Source organism: Stegodyphus dumicola, chromosome 10, assembly GCF_044657685.1.
Source record: "Stegodyphus dumicola isolate Sdum_Otavi_A_Nest chromosome 10, ASM4465768v1".
Lineage (NCBI taxonomy): Eukaryota > Metazoa > Arthropoda > Arachnida > Araneae > Eresidae > Stegodyphus > Stegodyphus dumicola.
Window position 1 is genome coordinate 140,856,860 of NC_140777.1, and position 23,703 is coordinate 140,880,562.

General features: G+C 34.1%; 1 protein-coding gene across 1 annotated transcript in view; it reads left to right on the forward strand.

Annotated features, from left to right (window-relative positions):
- LOC118184489 (uncharacterized) overlaps positions 1-23,703 on the forward strand; it is a 191,798-nt gene that overhangs the window by 144,744 nt on the left and 23,351 nt on the right. The window contains exon 4 of the mRNA XM_035354163.2: positions 21,834-22,073. Within this exon, the coding sequence (XP_035210054.1) occupies positions 21,834-22,073 (240 nt within the window). The remainder of the gene's footprint in view (positions 1-21,833; positions 22,074-23,703) is intronic.

Here is a 23,703-nt window from a genome sequence, read left to right on the forward strand (position 1 = left end):
TCTCTGGAAGCTGTTATTTTGAGGAGCAAGTGTGTTAGATGAAAGCTTTGGGTAAATACGAAATGAGAATCCAGCAATAGAATCTTAGCAGAATATCAACTCTTAACACAGAATATCTCAGCAACAGAATGTCATCTCTTAACATACATCACAGTGACCGTGTTTCCCCGTTATATCTATCGGTATTAGAGCAACTCTCCCTCCCCCCTTTTTTTTTTATTTATTTTTTGCGGGGGGGGGGAACCTGTTTCTCCGGGAAAGTTATTTTTTGCTTGACCCAGCTGATGTATTTTCTTTTTCCGGCAGATTCTTTCAAGGTGAGGGTTTTTTCCTCACTCTCTTTTTTATTTCCTTTTAATGTGCTTAATACTGTGACCTTTTTCTTCACGTGTTCGCTCTAGATAGACCTTTTAGGAAAACCTTTATCCTGATATCGACAGCTTTTGATTGTTTCGGTGCAGTATGTTTTTAAATGACTGAATGAAATCAAGGTTTTAGATCATTAAAGTCATATTCAGAATTGTGGGGATTGAATTATTCGAATATCCTTAGTTAATCCATTCTTGCTTCTCGGCTGTTTATTTTTATTTATTTATTTTGTCTGTGCGACAGAAATAAAATACATATTTAATGGTAAGATTTTTTTTATAATATAACTTTGGTTTGTTGACATACTTTTTATATCAGATTGATATATCAATAAATAAGTGTACATTTGTGTAGAAGACCGTATATTGCTAAAAAGCTTAGGCAGATTTTCCTCCCACAAGACTTGCTTTTGTGCATTATGCTGTATGGTTTCGTTGCGTTTATTATTAATACATGTGCTTGTGTAGAAGCTTTTCCTACGAAGCATCGGAGCTTTAAGTTTCGAGGAAATTTCTTAAAAAATACATACATAAAAGTTGAATTCTTCCTTTATTGCAAGTTTTTAAACCATCAGAATGTACTACTGAAAAATAACAGCTTGTTAAAAATTACTGATTTCCAGAAAAGCAGTAACTATAAAATAGGATGATTCGCGTTTCATGCGTTTTATGTTTCAGCTCTTTTTAATTCTTTGTACAAAGTAAAGGAAGTTTTGTAATCGCAAAAAATTTCGGATGTCATATTTCAATGAAAATATCCATTTTGACCCCTCTCTCGAATCCATTTGAATATCTGTACGTATCTGTACGTTCTTGCGATATCTGTACGTACGTACAGAATAAAGAACTACTTTTACCAAAATGGATTTAAAATGGATCCAGAAGGAATTTTTTTCCTTGACGTCTGTAGGCACGTATGTAGTATCTCGCATTCCGCAAAAACGATTTGTAGTAAAAATTTGAAATTATATATATGGAACTGTATATATATGTGTAAGATATAATAAAATACGATGGCTACGCTAAGTGGCAACCTCAAAATTGACTATTGACTCAAAATTGACTAAATTTTATGTTCTCCCCCTAAGTTCATCTTTTCTTCCAAATTCGAGATCTTTCCAAGTTACATACCTACCTAGTATAAATAGCTATTAACTGCGTAGTTTCTCTCTCACTACGTTAGTAGTAGAAACTCTGTGTAACACCTCTGTATCAAAGTATTAAAAGAGATTAAATTACACTGCATCAGACTTTTTATTTCATCAGAAATGTGCTATTTTCACATAATAAATAAATTCATATTTAAGATATAATCTTTTAGATTATGGCTGTTTCAGCTTGTGATGACTTATCTGAGGTCATAAATTACGTGAAGCATCTGTATCCCCCACGCGCCAGTATGACTAAAGTGTTCTTTTTCTAAATTGCCAAACGTGGATTTTTTTGCATTAATTTTTTCATGTAAAGAATAATCCGTTAACAAAAATGTGAACTGAAATCTCCACCGAAAGTTCTGCATTTTAAAATGAATTAAACCTTTTGTTGCTAAAGTCCATCACAGTTTGAAATTATATGTCAGGTAAAAATACGAAATAATTTTTTTTTTTTTTTTTTTTTTTTTTTTTTAAATCGCCAAAATTCGGCAAATTACTGTAGAAATTCCGAAAAACATTCATTTGGAAACGTATTTATTCCTCTGTTCATGTAAAGCTCAGAATTCTGCGACGATTAGTTTGACCGTTAAATACAGATTTGTGAGAAAAATTCAGCTCTAAATGTTAAAAATATATTTATATCGAATTATTAAAATTTTTTATGAATATTGCATTGTCATCATAAATACATATGTGCGAAAAATTTCAAGGTAATCGAATCGATAAAAGAGGGTAAAGAATTAACTTCAAGTTTTGGAGGTAAGAAATTAAACTTAATAAAAAATATAATATTACAAAAAGAATTAAGTTTTTTAAAGAAATATTTTGATTTCTGTATGTACCGATACATACCTGCGTATGACATGTATGTGTTTTCCTTCCGCGTGTGTATGTGTGTGCTATATAATTAATATGTTATTTTTCTTCTTTATGTGCTACTTTTTATTTACATAATTTATTGATTCAAATGCGTAAAACGTGGTGCGTTAACTAAAAATTAAATGCATATTTTTTTAATGTTATGCAGATTTTTAAAATGATTTTTTGTTTGTTTTAAAAGTTTGAAATTTTTTAGAAAAGATCACTGTATTAGACAAACGATACCAACAGTTCTGATGACCTTGAGTGATCATAAAGAAGCAGTTAGGCAGTTAAATTTTATAGGAAACAATTTTCATCTCTGTGTTCATGCATTGAACAAAATGGTTTATAAATAAAGTAGATAAATTCTACTTTCATCTAAACAGAAATCTTTTCCTATTCGGTAACCTTTTAAAGTATTCATTGAAAGGAGAATTTTATAAAATCGTATTCATAGTTCGAAATTAAAATTCTGTTTGTCAAGCATGTTAGGGCGGGTTTCAGTCTTTAGAAAACTCAAAAAGTAGCATTTCTCTGCGGAGGTAATTACTGTTAACCTTAAATCGAGTCTCGAAAACCTCTGACGTTTAATTAAAATATCTTTTCTAACTCCTTTTAGCTTTCGTTCTCAACTCGGACCCATCGAGAAATCGTTCATATTTACATAATGCTCAACGAAAAAGATTCTTCTGCGACTAAGCTTGTTCTAGCGTACACAAAGAGATTAACTTACATAACGAGGGAAATTCTCATTAGGAGGCGCTCCTGCCCGAAATTCTCCGCTGTTGCCACAGCCACTATATTTATAAAATCGTTGGTAAGAGCGCGATAATTTATCAACGTTAATGACATATTTCGGCGGAAAATGCAACAAACTAGTGTATTATTCATGAACGTCGAGCGCATTTGTTTAATGAATGGAACGTTGTTTACACTTCTTGACGGTCGCAGTTAATGAGGTTAAGTGTAATCGCAAACGACATAAAAAGCTTTATTATAATGCCTCCTCTTTGGATGTATGCGCTGAACAAAATTTAACGTTTTCGGTTTTAATGCGCCGTGAAGAGAGTTGTTGAATTTGGGGAGGGAGCTAATATTTGTCGCCGTCTGTTTAACGCAGTCGTGTTTTGTTTGCTAAAAAGTGTTTTAAATGATCCCATTTTATTGAAAAACTGTAACCGTCGCAATGCATAATTAACATTTTTTATGTATTTCAAGCGCAATATAATTTACATATAACGATAATAGGTATTTTATATTAATTTTTACCATTTCGTAAGCAGTAACGAAACAACATTAAAGTAAAATCAATTTGCATACGTGGGGCATTAACGATTTAAATTTTTAATTTCAAATTCTATTAACATCGAGCTGAAATTGGTGCTTTCAGTATGCGAAGAAAATGGCGTCTCTTTCACTTGAGCAAAAATCACTTCTTGTCAAAATATGAAATTGTTAATAATTAACGGTGGAAGCGATACATGAACGGAAGGATAAGCGCATGCAAAATTAATTTTTGATATAAAAAACTGGCTGAATGACTTTTAGTGGCTGAGATTGCTTATTTGTGTGAACTGAACATGTTTCTTTTAAGAGTAAAAGGAAGGCATAAGTAGTATTTTATAAAACGATATCTTTTGAAGTTCATGCTATTTCAGATTAAGAACAACGTAATTCACTTTTGAGCAATTTCTGTGAACAAAAGCATGAAGAAAGCAAAAAAGTATGGCCGATATTGACAGCCATTTTATCAAAAGAATTTTCGTGATTTCAGAAACACCGGTTGCATTTCAGTAAATTTGCAATTCTTTTGACATGAAACTGCAAAAACTGCAGTGAGGTATGTTAAGTAAAGAAAATTTATCTATAACAACTTTTATAAGTAGAACCAAATAAAAAAGAGAGAGAGAGAGAAGGAAAGGGAAAAAAAAAAAAAAAAAAAAAAGGAAAGTAGTTTCACAAACAATCCCTCTTTCTGTCTTCTTTTTGGAAGCATGCAGATTTACCAGCAGTGTTCATCGCATATGAAGAACATAAAAAATGAAATAAGAAGAAAATTTCCAGTGTGAAATCTGTATAACCTTCGCTATTGCTGTTACTCTCAAACTAGAGTGGAACTTCGGGTCACGAACGCTTCACCTTACTAACAATCCTGTTTTCGGATAAATAATCTGAATGAAAAATGTACCGGATGACGAATGGTGTCTTGAGTTACGAACACCCAAATCGGATGTATATGATTTTCAAAGGTGCTTTGATGTAACTTGTGTCATATAATTAACACTCAGGGACTTCTGGAAAGATCATTGTAATATTTTCTATTGCTTAACTCTCAGTATCATAGTCTGGAAACAAGCGATTTACAAAACCATGACTTCCAAATTGAGAAAATTATGACTAGATTGGTTGCAGGTAGAGATTGTGAGCACTTTGACACTTAAAACTTTTTTCTTTCTTTTTTTTTCTTTATTATTATTATTATTATTATTTTACTATCTATGATGTTATGTCACTACGCAAAATTAGGCTACAAAAGGCGAATTTGGTAGAAATGAGAAATGTCTTCTAAAGAAAAAGAATGAAAAATAGTCCCAGGTCCTTGATCTGAAAAGTTAATACAAAATGGGATTATATGCAAAATTTTCACGAAAAGATTTTTCCCTGATGGAAACAGTATCAAGCTACAGCATAAACATTTTCAGTGACAATACCTTGTATCACTTCAAAAGCATTTTAAAACACATGTAAGAGCAAACCACATTGGAAAAATTTTGAGTAAGATAGAGGTCGTTTAAACGAGGCTCAAGCAGAATCGAGTGTATAGAGACTAAGAAAAGATTTATTAAGAAAAAATAATAATTATGCAGTTAACCCGTTGTTTTTATTGAAAGAAATTTCGCATTAAAAAAAAAACATCCAGCGGCATACCCTCCTGTATGCACATACAGATAATTACGTTTTCATTTATTTTACTTGTTTAACATGTTCGTCAGCAGGTCACCCATATCTGGATGACAGATGTGCTTCCGTGGGGGCACCGTCGACCAAATATGGATGACGCTGTTCTTGTTCTAGTTCAGTAGGAATTTTCAGTGGAATTTTTAAAAGGAATTTAATTGAAGAGCACTGAAATATAAATATAGGATGTAAAACATAAAAATATTTAAAATATACGCATTATACTATATTTTTATTAGTTTATATTTATCATAAAATATTACATTATACTATGTCTCATGGTTATTCGTTAAAACAGTGTCGATAGTTTGCCTCTTCTGCTGGTAATAGGGCGCACAACCTTCTTATAGGTTTGTCCTGCTAATTCTTACGCATCTCTTAAATGGTGAGACACTTTCTTCGTTTTGCATCTACTATTGTCTTGCATAGTATTTTTCGAGGACTACCATTCGGTAACGAGAAGTTCACGAAATTTTCTTTTCTGTATTTTTTTATTTGTGTCTGTCTGGTACACGATATGATGATTTACTGTAGTTGTTCGTAAGAGTAAATGTAATGCTAATTTCGGATACCACTTGATGCTTTTATAAATTGTTGTGGCATATGATACCATCTGCTCCTGTCGATGCCAGTTTTTCCATTATGTACCGTTATCGCCAAAGTTTTCTGTTTCGGAGGACGACCGCGATGAGTAGAATTCGAGCGTGAAGTCATAATGGGTGCATCTATTTTAGCACCACGATACGCTTTCATTCACTCGTGCTATCAGTTACTCTTTGTTCAATGGGTACAACATTACAAAACTTCCCATGCATTTTTTGTTGCGTCGTACAGTTCCAACGACATGCGTCTTAAAATTTAAAAAATTTGACTGCTAATTCATAGCTCGTTTAAAAGTTGTCGACAAAGTCTGATCTTCATTTAGTTATTGCAAGTTCAATGCAGGACGTTTTCGGCTATGCCAACTTGCTTTCTTCCGCTGGTATCTTGTCCTTCTAGATCCCGCTGGTATCTTCTTCATAGAGTCTGCGAAAATATATTCTTATATTTTCGCAGACTATGTTTGCCCTTCGGGGGAGCACAGTATGCAATTTTATTAGTGTATGTGTTGCCTGAATATTAGTCGTCCCCTTCAAGAAACCGATAGTCTGATTTTAGGCCTCACTAGAAACTCGACCGAACCGCACTGGACGACGAACGTGTTAATATTGTATTTAACTGTTTTTGTTTTATATTTAATAATGTGAATTTCTTTTGGGTTATGAACTTGTGACCAGAGTGCTGTTGTTTAAATAAACAATAATCTGTGGTCCAGTAACGAATTAATCCGTTGTGTATTAATTCTAGTCATAAAAATTGTTTTAATTTACGAGCATTTCGGTGCACGAACGGCCTTCAGGAACGAATTCAATTCGTTACCTGAGGTTTCATTGTAACTGATTGAAGGCACTGGTCTTTAAAACTGAGCTTTATAGTTCGCATTAAATACAAGGGATGATCAAATGAAAAGGTACGAAAGGACATGGTTGTTACAAATGTAGACTTTATTCAAAATATACACCATAGGCCTGAGCACAGCGATCCCACTGATGAAAAAGCCGCAGGATTCCTTGTTCGCAGAATTCCTGTGACCGTGACGAGACCCAGTCCTTCACAGCGTCCTTGAGTACGTCGTCCGAGTTGAAACGCTTCCCTTTCAGGTGTTTCTTCAGTGGACCAAACACATGGAAATCGCAGGGCGACATGTCCGAACTCTAGGGCTGATGATCCAACGTCTCCCACTTGAACTTGGCCAGCTCCATGTGTGTGACTCTGGAGACGTGTGGACGCGCGTTATCATGGAGAAGAACCACACCCTCCGTGAGCAGCCCCCGTCTTTTGTTCTTGATGGACCTGCGTAGGAGTCGGATCGGAGTGTCTCACAGTACACATCGGAGTTAATGGTTTTTCTGTGCTCAAGGAATTCCACAAGTAGCGGAAACGTCGAAAAAGACGGTGAGCAACATCTTGCCTGTTGACGGCACGGCTTTGAACGTTTTAGGGGGAGGGGACGATGCATGCTTCCACTGCATGCTGTCCCGCTTTGTCTGAGCCTCGTAGTGATGGCTCCAGGTCTCATCACCTGTGACGATCCGCTTCATGAAAGCGGGGTATTCCTGATATCGAAACAGATGTTGCACTGCTAGCTCCATATGCAGTTCCTTTTGCTGGTCGGTGAACTGCTTCGGAACCGCAGAGGCACACACCTTCCGATATCGCAACCTGTCGTGAACAATTGTCCACACGATTGCATAGCTGACATCCACCTTCACCACCAACATTCGCAATGTGACACGCCGATTACTTCTCACTAGGTCGTCCACCTTGTCGATGAGATCGCTCGTGATGACAGTGTTTGCCTGGCCTGGTCTCGAATCATCACTCACACTCTCACGGCCTGCACGAAAACGGGCACTCCATTTTCTGACAGACTTGTCAGATACACATTTCTCCCCGTTAACTCTCACCATCCGGCGATGAATAGCTGCCGGTTTCTCACCTTCCGCTGTCAGAAATCTGGTAACACCTCGTTGCTCCTCAGTCGTCGAATTTTGCAATGCGAACGCCATCTTGTACTATACGGACTGCCGCATCATTTGGACGCCGCTTTTGATAAGAGCCTCTGCTCTCTCCTGCGCATGCGGGCGCCCGCGCATGCTCCGATCCCAGTCAGAGACTTCAATCGCATCCCGAGATGTCTCGCTACGTTCTCCCATGGCGGAATATGCAAATATTTAACTGTTACGTTTTTACGTCGTTTTGTATATTTTCATTTGATCACCCCTTGTATATGTGTATATATTGTTACGAAATGTACAGGCGCGGTAAGATGGCTTCCCCGCAAAGCAGTTTTAGGGTTGCCACTTTTGGCGAAAATTCGCCCATTTGACGACAAAATTGGCGATAAGCCATGGACGGATGGAGAACCTTCTGGAACGAATTCTTACCGGTTTAGCCCAGAATGTTCTCGAACACAAACCGAAAGATATATAAACCCTGCTGGTCCGCGGTCGGAGTGTGTGTCTCGTCTAGCGAGCTGATAGTCAATCATTGAGCGAGTGTCTCGAAGTCTAGCGCCGAGTTGGTCGTCGATTGCATCGAGAGAGTCTTTTAGTGTATCGCGAATTAGTGCATCGTCGAGTTTTGTCTTAGCGTGTACTGAGTCGATAGCTATACTCTTGTTTATCGTCGAGTGCATCGCGAGTTGTAGCGTGGAGAGTTTCGAGAGTACGTGGAGTTCTGAGAACGACGAAGCAGAGTCGGAAGCTGTACTCTGGTGCTTGCAGTGAAGCTGTCTCCACCGTTATTGCCTGACAGTGTGAAGGCTGTGTCGTTGAACATGTCAGTGTGTTTATAACAGTTCGACGTCTGTAAAAGTAATTTTGTAGCTGTCTGATTAATATTGGGAAATAAAGTGTGTTTCGATACTTCATCAATTGTCGTCATTATTCACTCCAAATCCACACGAATTCCGTACTTACGAACGTGAAGTAAAGGGAACTGGTGTCAGAAAAGAAAAACGCAACAATAGATATATTCAGAATTTTTCATTAATAAATAACTGTAAATTAAAAAGTAAATCTAATTTTATTGGACACAGTAAGATAATATTTTCATCAATAAACATTAAATTCTGTCTTTCGATGACTTGGCGAACTTTTGTCAGAAGACTTTCTGGCAGTCTTCCGAAAGGTAAGGAAGGCATTTATGCTTGACACGTAGTTAAAGAAGAATGTATACCTTGTGGAACATGTTTAGGGACATATCACGTCAGATCTTTTGTACCGAATGGAAGAGAGTCGAAAATACCGGTTAACAGCTGGGAAGGATACAAGGCTTTACAGCTGATAGTGCACGACACCATTATCTTACAGATTGTGAGCTTCCCTCCCTCCTCTGTTGGGGGGGATCTGACTTGAATTCGTAATAAACCTGAGTAATGTGCTTCTGACGTGTCGCTGGCTCTCGAGATCTTTGAGGTACAAGGAAGTGATGTTTTCCACCATTTCAATCTTACTTCCCATCAGACATTGATATAGGATAATAACCTTATTTATTTACATGAGGATCTTTTGTGTATGTTCTTCATTTTGTTTAAAAATGTTTTAATATCTTTGAATTGAAGCAAAAATTATAACTGTAATTTGTCAGCTGCTTTGTTATTAATATAACTGTTACCCGTTGTTCGTTTCTTGTTAATAAATACTGAAGAATCTGTATGTATGCGTAATTATTCTTCCTCGCATTGTGGGGAGGGGGAACGGTGACACCTAAAAGCGCCACATTTTGAACACACCACACTCAGATCTACACCCGAGAGCCGAATGTGAATTTTTTCAAAAATTTATTTATTTTCTGTTTTATTTCCACTTGATGAAATTTTGATTAACGAGTTCAGCAGTTTTAAAACCAATGTGTTGCTATTCCTCAAAGCTGAAGATATTTGTATTTCAAATTGAATAAACAAGCTGAGCGTTGTTGCCCACTGCCCATCGAAATAAAACATTCTCATCTTTTATGCCCCAGTGTATTGCCTGCATTCGGCAAAGTGTAAAATATTTTTCTTTCCGCTTTAATTTGTCTGTTTTTGATTTACAAATAAAGTGATTTAAGAGCAAGTGAAGTGATTAAAACAGTTCTTCATTTCTGTTATTACTGACTACTAACTGGACTTGTGAAATTACACAAGCTGAACTCATTAAAATCAGTATATTTTGTTTCCTTTTTAAAAAAAAATTATTTTAGCAGGCAGAGTTTTCATAGAAGGAAAAGCAGCGAAAATTCGAATTAATAGAGGAAATTTTTTCAGCAATTGTCAGAAGTATCGAACTAATTTCTTCGATTTTAAGACTCGTATTCGAATGTTCTTTGAATCGGATTATTAGTATACTGTGTGCTAAATGTATTTTAGCCTTTTATTTCATTTAGTAATTTTTTTAGAATCAAAGCCTTACCCTTTATTTTTTCCTCCTCCCCCTCGGTCTTTTTGCCCCTTGGCTGAACTAATATTAAAGGTTGCTTTTTTTAATCGAAGTAATGCAGTATTAATTTTACATAAAGAAAACTGAAAATAATAGCGAGTTAGAAATTTTTTATATTTTTTTTAAAATCCTTCTCCCGTATTTAAGAACATTTTATAAAATTATGTCTATGAAATATATTCCTTACTAAAATTCATTGGTTGAACCACTTTAAATCTGTCTCCGTGATATAATCTACTAAATTTCTGATTTTGTTTAAAAATATATTGCCTTTTGTACATTTTTTAAAATTTCAAGCAGAATTTTTTGGAATTTTTTATGCTGTACATATTTGGGTGGAAAACCGTTCCCTCGAATTTTGAGTATAGTGTCTATGTATAGATGAAGGATTGGATTGTAAGGTTTTTGAGAGTCATCTGAAGATTATTTAAAGCACTTTTTCGATTCCAAAATAGAATATTGTAACTTTCAAAAATTATCGAAATTAATTTTTATTTTATCGATAAAGGAAATGATTATGTGTACTTGCCATAAACATGTACTATTTAAATCAAGCACTGATTTTTTACTTCCTCGTGCGAAGTATTTTAATCGCGAAAATTTTCGGTTTCCAGATATCAGCAGAAATTTCCATTTTGACCAGTTCCATCCTGACACCTATACGCACGCATGTCGCATAATTCAAAAATATTTCGCTGTAAAATGTAGAAATTTTATATTTGGGACTTTGGACGAGTATCAGCTTGATGTCTGTACGTACGTATATATGTACATAAATACGTGTCGCGCATAATGTAAAAACGATTAGCTGTAAAATGTTGAAACTTTATATTTTTAAACCATCTAATTATGCACCTGTCTTTTTCATTGCAATCAGCAGTGTCAAAAGGACACTTTGAATTGGAAGATTCTAGCTCACTTTCGTGTGAAATAATTTTAAATCAAGTGCAGCAGAAAAAAAAATGTGTACAATAGTTATGTGCTGTTCACATCAGATTTTTTGCTTTGGAATATTGCCCGTGTTTGAAAACGAAGATTTCGTTGTTAAAAACGTTTTCTGACTAATCTTGATGATCCTTTGATGTATAAATTCCCTGATGTATAATTTAGCGTTGCCATGAATTCCACTCGTCTTTGTGTAAGGCATCTTTTCCTGTGCTACGATAAATAAATAAAATTCGGGGATGAGTTATATAACGATAATTTATATAACGACAACTTTCATATCTCCGGGGTGAGTAGCATGCAAATTATTGGCAAGACAAAATTTATTCTCATTTCGTACTTTCGATGAAAATAGGCTGAATTCGCTGTGAATTCGTAAATGATTTGGATTCGCTGTGAATTCGTAATTTTTTTTTTTTTTAATACAACCGAATAGTTTTAAAAGCGCACGATACCTATTATTTTACTACGTAGTAAAGTCGAATTAACATAACTGTTACACTGTTTACTACATTGAAAAATGTTCTGCGTTTACAAACCAGATAAAAAATTTTAATCGAGATTATTCAAAAAATTTTTAATCGAGATTATTTCTAGCATTTTAATGCTTTTATTACTGCTCCCATTATTATGTTTTCGTGGAATTTACGACTTTATTTTCTTATTCAAATTTGAGAAGTTGCGAGTACTCTTAGGAATTATTAGTTTACCTGCTGTTCAACTCTTCCCTATTCCCTCAGAGCAATCTTTTGGGGTTCAAAGCCTCTTCCTGTTTAAAAATGAATTCGAAACTTTTTGATGGCACGCCTCGCGATACCAGCTGCTTTTATGTCGATTCCGTGGGAAATCCAATTTGATTAATCGCGATTTATTTAAATAGAAACAAACCGCTCTTCAAAGCAAATTAAATAAAAATGATTTGTGAGTTTTATGCTCATGAATTATGCATATAAATTTGCATATTAGATGAATTTCTAGGCGATGCGTTTAAAGTTTTCGGAACGCGAGTTTTGCCGGGATTGAGTGTTTATTGATGGAACTAACCTTGCAATTCTTTAGAGTATCTGAGCGTTGCCCTTTATGTATTTAAAACTTTTGAGTGCGTGAAAGAATTATTGAAAGAGAACGGCAATGAATTCTGTTAAACATATTTTGAATAGATTTGCTAACTCTGGTTTTATTTATAATTGAATTAATAATATATAAACATCATTGTGAATGTTTAGAAATTGGGTATTGAGGAATTTTTGTGTATAATAATATAGCTATAATTTATTTTCATGTTTGTAAAAGGTGGAATCCTGTAATTCTTGATTTTCGATGATGAAATGTAATGAAAGTTCTCAGGACCACTTTTGAAAGTGACCAATATTTCTGAGAGCATAAATAAACGTTTGTATTGATTATGACGTTTCTAAGACGACCATCTCTCAGCAGAAGACCAAAATTATGTAAAGCCGTGGGTGGTCGTGTTAGAGAGGGTTTGCTATATTCGCATGTATATTTGTGCATTTCGTTTTAATTGCATCATGAGCAATCAGGATATTCTATTTTTTATACAAACAGAAACAAACTTCTCAGTTAGTATTAGTTAGTATTCTATGACAGACCATAAAATTATTGCAAATTCTGGGTAATTCTGTGTTACTGAAGTTAAAACTGGTTTTAAAACTTCATTTGTGATATATGATTAGAAAGGATGCATTTGCTGGAGATTTTATGCTGTTAAATTATGTGCAGTGTATTCCTAGTTTTTTAGCATAAAAAATATTAAAATTATGCACATAGAATAAATTATTTTTGAACATCGAATATTAAAAAATGATGTAATAATAAACATTACTTTTCAAGCGTTTCAGCTAATGGAACAGGTAGTTTGGTGACATTTTGGTAAGGCGATAAAGGTTACTAGCTAGGGCTTTAGCAGTGTACATGGAAAAAGTCAAGAGTGTGCGCAATGCAATTTTTGTGCAATTCTGGGATGTTTTTTTAAGTGAAAATAGGTCGACGTGTACATGGATACCGTGTATGTGCAATTCTTAAAAATGCGGCAAGCAGTGGGCGATTCTGCACTTTCTCCCAATTTTTCACCTAATCTTCGTCATGATTAAGCACTTTTGTTCCATAAAAGTTCTAGCATAAGCGTAATTCGGCTAGCAGATTGTTGGAAAAAAATGTTGAGAGGGAAAAAAAAAAAAAAAAAAAAAAGCCTTTACTTCGTGAAAACAAAATTGCGTCCAAGCAAAAACTAGCAGGTTGCTGTAGCAGGATTGGTCGCCAAATTTTCACCAAAAAATCGCAAAGTTACCATAATCCAAAGATTAACTGGCGTTTCTTCTTCAATTCAGCCTCCCCTCAAACTGTGCTACCGTATCTCAAATCAGTCATTCCGTTTCAGCAGCAGTCTTCCAGTTGTATTAAGGATTACCAGATTGCCAAATGATCATGTTCTTGATTTCATCACGCTGAAATTCTTGTTAAATTATGATGATTTCGACAGCTTTGTAATAATTTAGCAAAATACAGATTGCAATACCTTGTATTGTTACAGATTTCATGTATATGTAAATTTTAGTGAAATTATATGTGGAATGATAGTATTTTTTGTATAATGTGGCATTAATATTTGAAAGAGACGATGCTCTGCCAAAAAAATACGATTACTGGGAGCAAGCCTATTTAACTTTGAGTTAATGGCTAAATTGGACTCTTGCTAAATTGGTGAGATATTGCCAAGCTAGTGACAGTTTGGTGACTAATTTTTATCACCAAATATGACAAGAAAATCTCTCAGAGTTGTCGAACTTGGCAACCAGTCAGTGACATTTTGTTTTGGTCCCTGTATAATAGTGATTGAATAAATGTGATTCGTGTATGTAACTGTAACTGCATCCGGCCTTCATATGCCTTCCAGTAATTTTGAGAAGTGGAAGGTACTCGTGATTTCTTGGCGGCTGGGGAAAAAACAATATAAGATTGAAGAGAGTATCAATTTTTCTCAGTTGTTAATTCAGAGCTGAATTTGGAGTGAAATATCGGTGAGATTTTTGCCTTTTAGATGTGCTTTACATTGCATGGTATTTAATGTTCTTAGTAGTGTGAAGTGTAAATACTGATTGTGCTCCGTGATACTGATACTGAGAAGAGCCGTACGAGTATTTTTGTGGAAAGTTTCTGAACTGTAAAGTGTTTCTTTTGGTAAAATAAATTTTGTCAAGCTATCATCAGTTTTGTGTGCATTCAATCTTTTATGAACCCCTACAGATGCAACGGTATGTTTCTGACAGTAGCATAACTAGACCTCTAGGGCCCCTATGCAGAAAAAATTCTTGTCCCCACCCTAATAAATTTACAGTACTAACCGGCCCCTCCCCAAAAATCGAGGTTTCCAGGATCTAACGTTTTGACAATGATTTTTATAAGATTAGGATTAATAGTTAAAAATCTGATATGGACACACATGACTTCCTTGTATCGCCTATTCAATTATACACACTTTTTGCTGCATTTCATTTAAAGTTATTTCCTCGAATAATTTTAACTACCCGATCCCTCAAGGCAAGTTGAAAATGACATCTAAAATTGCAAATTTTGAATTAAATATCCCGGCCGTTTTTTGTCATACGGGAGTCTAACTTCCTCTAATTTATTTTTTCATAACGAGTACAAAACTTTCCCAAATATAAGTATAGGAACCGGGAACCGAATGAAAAGTTAAAATTCGTTATTTGTTGAATATTTTTTTTTCTTTTTTTTTTTAAAAAAAATTTGACGTAGCCAAAACATTTTTCGTCATTTAAAACACTTCTGTAATGGGAAGGTATGACTACGACCAATGCTTATGAAAATAAAGGGCCGAATAAGGGAGTTGATATATATATACTCGCATATAAGTTGACTCCCCACTTCGACATAAAAAATTTGTAGAAAATAAGAAACCCGTGTATAAGTCGACCTCCCCCACTTCCGGAATCGATCGAGAAACTTCGAAAAATTTTTTTAAGTACTACATTTATTCAAAATCATCTGAGGAAAAAAAGTAAATATACAATAAAAAATACCTTGGTAAATAAACAAAATCAAAATCCTTCAAAGTCCGATTCATGGTTAGATTCGCCAAACATTTCATAGAGCTCTTCTGTCGTCATTGGCTCATCATCATACATATTTTCAGTCTCGAACTCTGTATTGTTACAATCACTACTAGAGCCTTCGTCGTCATTTTCACTTTCAAAAACAGTATCATCTTCCGTGCCGTCTAGTTCGTTGCTAATACAACATTTTTTAAATGATTTTATTATCATTTCAGAGGGTATTTCATTCCAAGCATCTTTAACCCACTGAGCAATTAATGTAATATCGGGCTTGTTAATGTTGCCTCCCTTTGTAAATGTTGGTTGACCGGAACTATTGCCCAATATTTTCTAACATTTACTTTGAAGGGCCTTATTGAGGCAGACATCTAGGGGTTGAATGACGGATGTTGATCCTCCCGGAATTACGGCCACAGTCGGTTTTACATGTTTTGTCACTTTTGTCACTTCTTCAGAAAAGTGTCCACGAAAAGAATCGTATACAGTCAAAAGTCGTTAATTCGGACACCCATAATTCGGAATGATCTATAATCCGGACATCAAAACTAAAAACTTTCTGCGCATGCGCCGCGTTGACACATGCGCAGAGGCGTTCACGCGTGCGCGTAAGACCTTTTACGACTGCGCATATGAGTGTGCGCAAGTGCAGAATACGTTTTCGCGTGCGCATTTTATGTATAATGGACGTATAAGCTAAATAATTATCTATTTCAGTTAATGTTGATGATTGCGTTGTTCCTTAATTTTCGAATTGCATCCGGCTTATTATTTTTTGCAGACTGTAAGAGCAATTTTATAAAAGTAAGCTTAAACTTTCGATTATATCAAATAGAATTTCCGATATATATTTGTTAATATGTAAAGGATCTAAAGCGAAAGTATGTTTTGAAATCCGAAATCTGTTTATCAATTTCACGCTGCTCGGCGGCGGGCGCGTAATGAATTGGAAGTTGATTTGTCAGCACTATCTTTATCTTCAGCGCAGATGTTTTTATTTTATTTGGCTTATAATTCCTTACCAAATGTAGTATTTCATCTCGATATGCTCCGTCTTTGATATGATTTAAAACAAGTTCCTCGTCATTATAATTCGCTTCCGATAGCGAAGAAAAGTGACAGAGGTTATTGAAAACAAAAAAAATTTCGATTGACAAATTAGTCGGTGTTCTTGACACAGCAATTATAGGACTTGAACGGCGGAACTTTGTAACTGAACAAGAAATTATGTCTGTTTAATAGAATTAAAGAGAAAGTATTATCACATGAAGCGAAGCAAAACTTAAACAACTTACATTGAAAGAAATGTTTAATAAAGTAAACAAATAAATATTAAGCTTTTTCTTTTTGTAAATTTTGATACCTTTTAGATCATAATTGTTCTATATTTCATAAATTACGGTTTCATATTTTTAATTTTGTAATTTCTGCATGCCATCTTACCAGATTTAAACTGATGATCTATAATCCGGAAAAATCGATAATCCGGAATTGCCGAAGTCCCGACGAGTCCGGATTAACGACTTTTGACTGTACTAAAAGCGAAAGTTTTTTGAAAGCTGCTCCCGGTCTTTTATCCCACACATGCCAATCGGCTGTTCCGTCAGCATTCATTCATCCCTTTTCATGGGCGCGAACCAGCACACCTGATGGAAACACAACGTTTTTCGGTAAAGTTTTCTTTTAAAAATGATCAACGGATGATCTTTAAAAATGACTATCTGCATTTCTCTTTTCTTAGCGTGTTGGTGAAACCTTTTTATTGCTCGATATTGATCAGTTGTTCGGGGGCCGAAAATTCTTTGGTTTAATCGAAACGTACTCTAGTTAAAGTATCAAACTCTGTGATTAGTTCGTCACATAATTTAAGTCATGAAATTACTTCAAGTAAGTGGCTTATTTGATAAGTCGTCCAATTTGAGCGCGGGGAGAAAACAACTGCATTATATAAAGAAATTTTTGAACTTCCGATTCTTTTAATTTTTTATGGCCCCACGTATAAGTCGACACCCCCACTTTGAAGTCTTTTTTTTGTCCAAAATATCTCTACTTATACGTGGGTATATACGGTATATATAGATGTACACTGCAATAAAAGAGATAAGTTCAGAAATGGATATTATAGCAGCCCCATGTGCAAAATTTTAACACTCTACGGCTAATCGTTTTTGAGTTATGCAATGCATATATATACATGTATGTACATACATACGTACGTACATGCGAACATACAAGTGTTGAGATAAAATTCATTTTGGAAAAAAGAGTCCTTTATTTTGTCTGTACATACAAACGTAATCCCCCCCCCCCGAAAAATGGATTCGGTTTGGTTTATGCGATTATGGCAAAGCCTCGAGGGTGATCTTCCTAGGGGAAGGGATGCCTTCGTGGAGGTCTTTCTAAGGGAACTGGCTCATATACACGACACACATGGGAAAATCTACGAAGGAAAAACTATGAGGAAAAAACTACGCCATGCAACTACGGCATTCGGGGGATTCGAACCTTGGACCGAACTACAAGTGTTTAGCTACTTTACTGCTCGGCCATTGGTGGGCCCCAGATGGACTTGGGAATGGTCAAAATGGATATTTCCATTGAAATATGATAACCGAAGTTTTTTGTGATTACGATTACTTTGTACACGATATTCTTACAAAGAAATAAAAAAGAGAATTTTTAATTTTATCCATAAGCTTTGTTTTCAAACAAATACTACTTAAACAATCAAATAACTCATTTTATGTAGCAGAATTCAAATATATAACAGTGTTTGAGAGCATTTTTATAACGCTGTAAGGTATTTCTCCTGTCTTCTTGGCATGCCTTCGTGATGTAGTTGTCAGCACACTCGGCATGTATTCAAGAGGTCTGTGGTTTGAGTTCCTTCGAGGGCATTGCTCATTTAACATCTCTCCTGCTTTCAAAAAATACCCTAATGTCTCTACGACGTCATATTCTTCCAATAATTTGACATGAGCTAAAAAATTAGCTATGTATGTAACCATAGTTACTTTTTACTAAAGTTATCTGGATTTAATCTCCCTAAAACTAACTGAAATTGATTTCATCTTTTACAGATTTTTCCCATATTTGATCAATACAGTCATTTGCCTCCCAATTTTTTTGTTCAATACAGCTTCCGACATGATGCGAACTTCTCTCGCGCTTTTTTTTTTCTTATGGGTAATGTTTACCAGTGCTGTATTCCTGTTGACCACATCTGTCCTTATTTGAAGTTAATCAACATGGTTCGCAATAGTCAAGTTAAGTTTAAGTGAATAACAAAGCAAAATCTGTCTCTAAAACGGAGTTATTAATCACTGTAATAATGAACAGAAGAAAATGATATGCTGTCTTTATTTCGGGGAAAATCGGTATCTTTTCGTCTACAAAGGCCAAATTTTAAAATAAATATTTTCTTATCCTTTGTAAAAATCTCTGGATAATGACCAAAATCGGATGAATATCTTTCATTTTTTACACCTCTAAGAGCATATGGAATACTGTCTGACTTTTCGTCACTGTTAATGACTGTAGTTGAAATATTTTCTGATAGTTCATCCTCTTCAGTGATTTCATGTCGAAATAGTTTTTGGTACATTTTTAATTCTTATGTTCCGAAGGTCTTCCCTTCTGCCAAACCCATGAGAGGACTATCGGCTCGCCACATATTTAGAGTGCTGCCATGCTGCACCGACACACAAACATCCATGCCTTCTCAAACCGGGCCCTTTGGCACTGCAGCCAGTGACACTAACCACTATAATCCTTTCTTATCCTTTGTAAGAATCTCTGGATAATGACCAAAATCGGATGAATATCTTTCATTTTTTACACCTCTAGGAGCATATGGAATACTGTCTGACCTTTCGTCACTGTTAATGATTGTAATTGAAATATTTTCTGATAGTTCATCTTCTTCAGTGATTTCATGTCGAAATAGATTTTGGTACATTTTTAATTCTTATGTTCCGAAGGTCTTACTTTCTGCCAAACCCATGAGAGGATTTTCGGCTCACCGCATATTTAGAGTGCCGCCATGCCGCACCGACACACAAACATCCATGCCTTCTCAAACCGGGCCCTTCGGCACTGCAGCCAGTGACGCTAACCACTATAATGGTTGGGCAGCGAAAGCTCTTCTCTAGAAGGGAATAAAAATAACAGCATATAGTTTTTTGCTTTGTATTCAGTTGAAGTTATGGAGTATATAACACTGTATTCAGCTTTTTTTGTCTGCTTCCAAGATCCCCTAACTGAGTCATATGACGCAGAGGGCCCCTGAAAATTAAGAAAAAGACGGATTTTATCTATAGTATTTATAAAAGAATCCATCGTCTTTTACGTTTAAACATATAAATGTAGTTCAGCAGGACATTCAAGGCCCCCCTAAGCCTTCGGGCCCTTATGCGATGGCATTCTTTGCATACCCTTATTTACGCCACTGGTTTCTGATGTATCTTTTGCAGTGAAATGATATGAAAAATCAGAATCTAGAAACTCCTGCCACCTCATGATTTACGAATGTTCTCCCTTTTCAGATTGATGATTTGTATACAGTTGATGATCTGTTAATGATAAAAAAAATTGATTTAAACATGCATTTAAGTATCCCTATTAATATGACCAACAACTGTATTGATGACTAATTAATATTTCGATTCTGTGTTATGAAGTTTAAATTAATTGGAAAATTGTATACTAGATGCTTTTAACGATGTACATAAATAAATCACAAATGAATTGCTATTTTATTAATTGTTCTCTCTCTCTCTCATTTTTTTTTTTTTTTTTTTAAAGGAAAGAAAGACATTTAAAAACATGAAAATCAATCTTTGTTGGTAAAAAGCTTCAACTAACATAGTGGGGTAAAATTTAAGTATATTTCTTAAAGTTAATTAGAATTCTCATTACTGGAGCATGATAATTTAACATTAATTTATTAAATGTGGTACAATTAAATGTAATTAAACATAGTATGATTGTTGCTGAGGTGGTAATATATGCAGGCACAGATTCAAATTATGAAGTTGGGAGAAAAATATGATACTTTTAAAAAAATGGCTAATTATTTGTTATTGCATGTTGTGTAATTGTCTTTTGAGACATACGGAAACCCTTACAAAAATCTGTTGTTGAATTCCATAAAAAATCCGATGTTGAACTGCTTTAGAATTATGGCCTAGTTTTCTACAAACCAGTCAGAGATCTCCTATAGAATACAATAAGTTTTAGATATAGCTTTTATAAAGTTACATATAGAAATTCTATAGATATACTTGTAGATACTCTACAGAGATTTGTGCTGAGGTTCTACAAAAATTTGTTCAGAATTTTTAAGGGCCCTACATATAGAATCTTATATAATGTGTACAGAGTCAAATAATAGACTTTTACTGAAAATATCACATCCAGTTTGTGGAAAAGGAGGCCATAATTCTAAAAAATTCTAAACAAGTCTTTTGTTTAAATTTTCCACAAAATATCCTATAGAAGCGTTTGAGTATTAAAAGTGTTCTAAAATCAATAAATAAAGGGAGGAGGTTTAAAAAATTAATTAAATTTTAATTTTTTAATAGAATTTTGAAGTCTAAATTTTGAAATGATCTATAATGTAGAGGAGGTGGGCAACAGATGACTTTTCTTCTCTAATAACACATTTCAGTATTGTTTTGATATAAAAAATATTTAAATAAAAGCATACCAAATAATAATAAGTTTAATTAAAATTAAAAAATAATTTCTCATCATAGCAATACATATAATACAATAAATAAAAGCTTTAATTTCAGGAATTAAAATTTTATAATGAACAGCATAAATATAAGCTTTTAACTGTTTTATATTGATTTTACCCTTTTACAAGGTTTAATTATTTTTGTATTATATGGCAATGTACAAAAAATTATATGAAATTTTATTTAAATTGAAAAGCTAAGAAATATTAAGCTAAATGAAAAAAGCAAAATATCCATTTAAAAATGATTTAACACTTGTGAATGTACAATGTTTATTTTTGCCTTTCTATATGCCATACAATACATCAGACATTAAAAATTTGCTCCGATTAAAGTTCGAAAACCTTGCAGATTTCTATTGAATACTGTTTTAAAGTTTCATAAGATTTCTATACAATTTTACAGAACATCCATTATTTCGAAAAGATTCTGTTCTATGAAATTTGATTAAGTTTCTTATACATTTCTGTAGATGATGATCACCTACAAAGTTCTATAGGCATTTCTATTTCTATAGAACTTTATCAGTCTCTGTAAAAAAATTTCATAAGGGAATTAATACATTGTAAATTAAGTTTTCAGGTTAATCAATTTTGTGATGCTTGATCACTGCAAATAATATGCTTTTCATTTATGTTAAATATATGGTATCTAGTTTTCATCACTTGTAATAATTTTTTTTCTCCCCCCGTAGATGTGGAAAACAACAACAAGGAGACTAAAGTTATTGTTCTGTCATATCAAACTTACTGCCGTTACCGTTCCGTGCTGAAGCGTTTAGAGGGAAGTGACACAGATGAATGGCTTCAAAATTCTGTAGTTATTGCTCTAGGAGGATTTGCTGCATCAAATCCAAATACTCGGGTTCTTTTCTGCCGAGATAATTTTGAGCATGATGAATTAGCCCATCATGAGCTCAACTGTGAATATCTAGGTTAGTTGAACCTATATAAGAAATATTTAAATTGATAATGGATATTCAAATAGATTAATATATTATAATGGGCTTGCTAAAAATATAAGTTAATCTTCAATTAGGAGTATGAGGTGACATTTAGCAAACTATTTATTTGGCGACAGTTATAAAGAGAGAAATATGGTTCTTTGCTTCGATACTATTATGAGAAACTTGTTGGCAATAATGTCCAAATGTCACCAAAGCCAACATTGTACCCTTAAATGAAGATTATCATAAGGTATTAATTAAGAATTTTACTTGCCTTTTTCACTTTAATAAATTTTGTTTTAGATAAAATTAAATTTACTGCCTAGATTTAGGTGGAATTAATTAAGAGTTTATTTATTTATGCTTAATGCAAAATGATATATAGAATATCAAAAATTAAAGTGATACTTTCTGATTATCTGCACCTCCACCGGAAACTTAAGAAGTGTTCTCGATTCAGTGCAGTATGTCAGCAAAATAGTTAGTATGTGACAACCAACGAATTCCTCCAGAAGTTTTATATGGCAGCCCAAGTATGCACATAGCTTATGTCTATTTTGGCTTGTGCCCTGTGCTGAATTAAAGCTCTCTAATTTATTTTTACTGAAAATAAGTCGCTGTGTACACAGGAAGAACAACAGCGCAAACAAATCACAGGATTTTTTTTTTTTTTCCTTATTTAACTTCATTGATTAATTTCTGTTTGTGGAATTCTTAGTGTGCGGCTACTTTAAAATGGCTCTTGAATTTCGTACATTAGAGAAGTAGCTTAGTGGGGCTGGGGTAGGGCATTTAGCTTTGATTCAGTTTAGTTAAATGTGGAGCTTTTTGCCAATCAAAACTGAAATTGCCATCATGAAAATTTTAACGCCTTACATACATGTATGTATATAAAGTTTCTTATTGAAGTTTTTTTGAGTATAAAGTTAGTTCATATTTACAGCAGTTACCTTTATTAAGATAGCCTCAAATTTTGAGTCATTATAAATAGTGTTATCAAGTTGAGTATTCTCAAAAGTTTCAAAGATAGTTTCAGAGGAATTAGAGGGTGAATGCTTTGTGTTGGGGAACATGTGAAAACTAGAAAGTGGGAAGTCAGAAGTTTTAAATAAATAAATACTAGCTATAAGATTTAATCGCTTAAAAAAAAAAAAAAAAAAAAGTCAGTGAGCTCTTTATGAAAAATGATTCAATATACTTCCATTTGCAGGAATATGCCATTATATGGAAGGCGTTTTGGTACTATTAACTTCAGATTTCTTCTTTGAATTGTATCACTGATATAATTTATGGTATAAGTAATGTTGAAAAGTTACCAGTTTTGTAATATTTTGTCTAATCCTTTCAACAAAGATCTTTAATATAATATCTTCAATTCTAATACATGTAAATAAGCAAGTAAGTGTCTAACCTATAAATATGATGTATCTAAATGGAAGTCATAAGTAAAGTTCTCCATAACATTTAGTTCAAGTATCTTGTTCAATGTATTATATTTAAAGGTGTAGAGAGGTCTGTAATTGTAATTGAGAGGTCTGTATGAAATTTTGTGTAAAACAACATTGTACAATATTTATTACATGTATATATACTAATAATATTTAATCTGCTGTAAATT